The 4688-nt window shown below is 35.3% G+C and overlaps 1 protein-coding gene across 1 annotated transcript in view; it reads right to left on the bottom strand.

The window, feature by feature from the left end:
• MYO6 (myosin VI) overlaps positions 1-4688 on the bottom strand; it is a 168695-nt gene that overhangs the window by 73423 nt on the left and 90584 nt on the right. Inside the window, exons 7-8 of the mRNA XM_012646043.1 lie at positions 3076-3220; positions 1083-1240 (exon numbers count right to left, since the gene is read on the bottom strand). Of these exons, the coding sequence (XP_012501497.1) occupies positions 1083-1240; positions 3076-3220 (303 nt within the window). The remainder of the gene's footprint in view (positions 1-1082; positions 1241-3075; positions 3221-4688) is intronic.

The following is a 4688-nucleotide window of genomic DNA, read 5'->3' as shown; positions in this document are numbered from 1 at the left end:
GTGTATATGTGCATTACGCTAAAACTAGTGTAGACCAGGAAACAAATGTATAGATTGTAAAATCTTAAGTTAGTGATGAATGTTTCTCTATCTTTGAACCAAAGGTAATGATTTATTGCAAATTTTAAAATATATATCACATCAAAAGGAAAACTCTGTCCCTCCCAAAACATAAACACACATACCTTCCCTTGGGAAAGGCAAACAAACCACAAAGGAGGAAGACTCCACTACTTCACAGCCAGAAAGAACGCCCACATCGATAAAGCCCACACAAAACCCATTCGTCGCTTTACTTCAAGATTTTTACAACAGGGTCATTCAGAACAAAGCAACATTAAGAAGCTGGTGACCCATTTCATTTCTGGTTGAACAGCTCTACAGTTGTTTTCAATTACTTATCTTGACATCTTATTCATTTGAGGGAAAATTAATTGAAAATAGCTATTTGCTGACAATACCAGCAAAGAATTTTTACACCGTCATGAAGTTTGGCCTATGTGTTAGGTCAACCTATACCCAGTTCTACATCTCAGTCGATGGTTTTAGAGACTTTATTATCCTTATTTATTATCTTTATTTAGTTATTGACCTTATTATCTTTTTTTGAAGAGACGACGTCTCACTCTGCCACCCAGGCTGGAGTGCAGTGGCATGATCATAGTTCACTACAGCCTAAAACTGCCGGGCTTAGGCAATCTTCCTGCCTCAATCTTCTGAGTAGCTAGGACTACAGGTGTGAGCCACCTGACAACCTTATTATCTTTATTGGTAGCACTCAAGAGCTTACCTTTATTTAGTTGAACTCATTTAAGAGTATAGTGATACCCTTAACTATAGTAATTTCAATCAACATGTTTTAATTTTAGCATTAGTGTGACCAAAACTAACCCCCATGAGTCTTTCCTTTGTTTTTTTAAAGCATTGGCTTCCTATTTAAGTCATATTATAAAATGCAGGTATGGATATATAATTGAAAATACATCACGTGAAAGGTATTACAGGGTGAAAAGGTTTTTTGCATTTAATATGCATGAAAAAACATCAAACTAATATAAACTCACAAAAGAAACTACACTTACCAAAACCAGCAATATCTAGGACTCCAATAAAATAGGATGATGTTTCAAAAGGAAAACACTGATTTACTCTGTTTACTACATGATCAAAAAGATGGCTGTAGACTGTCTTTGCCAAGGCATCACGAGCATTGTTTGCTTGCTCCACTTTCAGAGGTACCCTGTAAAAGAAGATTATGCCAGTAAAAATTCTTTATGATAGCATACTGTAAAAATAATGCCAGACCCAAGGTCAAAGTATACCTGCATACATTCACTGTGAAAACAAAATAAATAGTTACCCAGGGTCATGTGTGAATAGGCACATATAAACTCAGCTAAGTAGAAAACTGCAAGAGAAGAACTAAAGGAGTTAACTAAAATTAGATCGAAAATCTATTATTAGGTAAAAGAAGTTGAGGCTTAAAAAATCATTTTAACGTTAATTTACGCTTCGTTTTATATGCTGAATGTATAAAAAATTATTCAGGGGAATAATCTTTTTGATTTTATTCAAATGCAAAAGAAGCTTTGTTTAATTTAGGATAACTTTAAAGTTTGGTAACTTCTTCAGATTGTTCAGGAAAAAATGTTTACATCTTAAAATTTGAACTATCCAATTCTACTTTTTAATATAAGTAACTGCACAGAATAACAGTATTAGATGTTGCAGGTACAGATACATACCCACTGTACTCAAGACAATTATACTCTGATGAAGAGAGACTGGCATAAAAGGGAATTTCCAAACACCATGCTAAATGCTACCACAAAGATAAGCATGGGGCACTGTGAAAGCACCCCAAAAAAAGTCAAATTTGGAAGTAGGCTTGAAAGCCATTCAGGTCAGCCTGATACTTGAATTCTCCCTAAATAGTGCATTTCCAACTTATTATTTCCTATAATGGAATCCTTTCTTGAAGTGAATTTTATGCAGACACCCTATCCATTGAATGCATAAAACAAACACTTTGGAATAAAGCAGAAATGGGGAAATGCAGAAAACAATATCTGAGGACCACCCATCTGTACCTTATGGACATTCCCTTGGGCCCCAGACATATCTCTAAGGAACCAAGCAACTGAAGGACACTGCTCTACAAACTCCTTCCAGAGTTTTTCTTTATACTAAGAATCATTTTGAATTAGCTTAGCAAAGAATCTGGTTAAGCATATCTTGCTAATGTTTCCAAAAGTGTAAGAGGTAGCCAATTTTCTGAGTGGCTAAAAGCTTTTCAAAAAAAATCTTTGTTTTAATTTGTTGAAAATTTTTCTGATACACGTCACTAGAGCTCACTGCCTATCTTATTCAGCAAGGTAGAGAGGATCTGACTTTTTCCCCTCCAAAATGAAGATCTTGCAGTGCGCCTCAGAATGATAAGCCTGAGTATCAATTTTATTCTACAACACCAAAATCAAAAATACATAAAATATAGGATATTGTGCCAAAAGTATATATATACCCAGGTACAATCTCGAAGTTCATAGCTACTGATTTTAAAAATCTTGGCTAGGCCCATTTTCTTATCATGTGCAAGATTCTTCTAACTGAAGAATCCTAAAGTTAATGGAAGTTTCATTTGCTATTTTGCTTAAGTGAGTTCTGCTTAATGTAAGTTTTAGTACACACCATTTGCATGGAAAATCACTTTAAAGCAAAATAATCTGTTGCCTACCACAGTCAGATATTGATTTACAGTATCAGCTCCTATTTGCATAGCTGTACAAAAGTAAATCTCTCTCTTACCTTATAAATTCCAAATTTGTGCCTTCTAGAATATCTGTAAGGAACAACTTTAAGAGCTATGTTAAACCCTATTTATATGGTGGATTACTACAGTGAGATGCAAAAATTTTGATTTATCAAGCACAGGTTTTAGAACATTATAATGAAAAGAATGAATTACACATAAAGATCCACTTTAAATCTCAGTGTTCTCAAAAAAAAAAAAAAAGATTTTTCCTTGACAAACTGCAAGGCAAGAATTTTTGCAGAGCCATGATTTAAGGAACTTACTTTATAACTGTTCCTTTGGTGCCCCCTGCTGTTGTTAGCATGACCCGTGTGGTTAAACTAACTCGAAGATCATCTTGGTCCAAACCCAGTAACTCAGCACAGTATTCCAAAGACTGAGCAGATTTATTCTTCAGATTACAACCACCTAATTAAAATATATTTTAATTTCAAATTAATAAATGTTATATAAACCAGATTTTCAAGACCCATTTCTTAGAATTATACTTCACTTATATAAAACTATGGAATAGATAAGTCTTATTTGTAACTCTTAAATCTACCTTACATTTTTACTATCCCTGTCAGACACCCATACTTACTGCTAAGGTCAACAGAAGACCTTCACTCTGGGCAGTCCACGATATAATCCTTTCAGCTCATCGATATGAAACTGCCACTGTTTCATTTTTTTATGATTTTGTAAGTAAAACAGATTAATGATGGATTATAATCCTTTATATGAAATCTTTAGAGAAATATAGTATCTTATCATTAAAATTCATATGAGTCCAGGAAACTTTAAGCAGTAATTTTAGTGCTAATGTTGTAAGGCACTTTAGTAGGCCAGTTTGGATACAGATGTCTACGTACATGTGTATGTGTGTACATATGCATGTGCTTATGTTGCCTGGGTATGGAAGGAGAGGGTGAAGAGGCAATTGCTATTACCAGTACAGGTTGAATATCCCTTATCTGAAATGCTTGGGACCAAAAGTATTTCAGACTTTGGATTTTTTCAGATTTTGAAACATCTGCATATATATAATGAGATATCATGGGATGGGACCCAAGTCTAAACATGAAATTCATTTATGTTCATACACACCTTATACACACTTATACTGCCGTTCAGTTTCTCCAACAGCTTGACTTTCTGTGCTACAGATAAACATAAATGGTTCCTTTTTCTTATCACTGTTACCCAAGGGGTATCTGCAGGCCTCCTTGACATTTACGACATTATCTTTACACCACAGAGCAGAGAGTCAGCAAAAAAGCACAATGAGTAATGCACACAGGTCTTGGCAGCATGTGGAGTACTGTGAGGAACCTGCCACTGAAACACCCGGCCTGTACCTGTGCCATTTTATCACCTTTTGTGTTTGCCTGGGGGAACCTGGGGGTGTGAGGAAAAGACATACCTCAGCTGAAGGGGGCTGGGAGGGTCATTTTTTCCCTGGGAATGCTAAATAAACTGTGCTGCACCTGTGTTTTGACTGTGACTTGTCGTGTGAGGTCAGATGTGGAATTTTCCCCTTGTGGTGTCATGTTTTTGCTCAAAAACTTTCAAATTCTGGAGCATTTCGGATTTCAAATTTTCAGATTGGGGGTGCTCAACCTATACATCACGTCTATAGATTTATCCCTATAGAGGCTGTTTTTAAAGTATTACATAGAAAGACAGTGCTGTAGTTTCTAGGCTGATCTGGCTCCACACTACAACTTTGAACACGTTACCTATTGTCTCTGTGCTCAGTTTCCTCATCCATAAAATTTAAATAATAATTGCACCTACCTTATATGATGGTTACGAAGAATAATAAAGTAACATGTGAAGTGCTTAGAATAGTGCCTGCTACATAGTAATCATCATATAAAAAGTAACTATTATT

This window comes from Propithecus coquereli, unplaced genomic scaffold (genome assembly GCF_000956105.1).
Source record: "Propithecus coquereli isolate 6110/MARCELLA unplaced genomic scaffold, Pcoq_1.0 Scaffold24, whole genome shotgun sequence".
NCBI classification, from domain to species: Eukaryota; Metazoa; Chordata; class Mammalia; order Primates; family Indriidae; genus Propithecus; species Propithecus coquereli.
The sequence above is the reverse complement of the archived record's forward strand: the minus strand, read 5'-3'. Positions and strand labels throughout refer to the sequence as shown.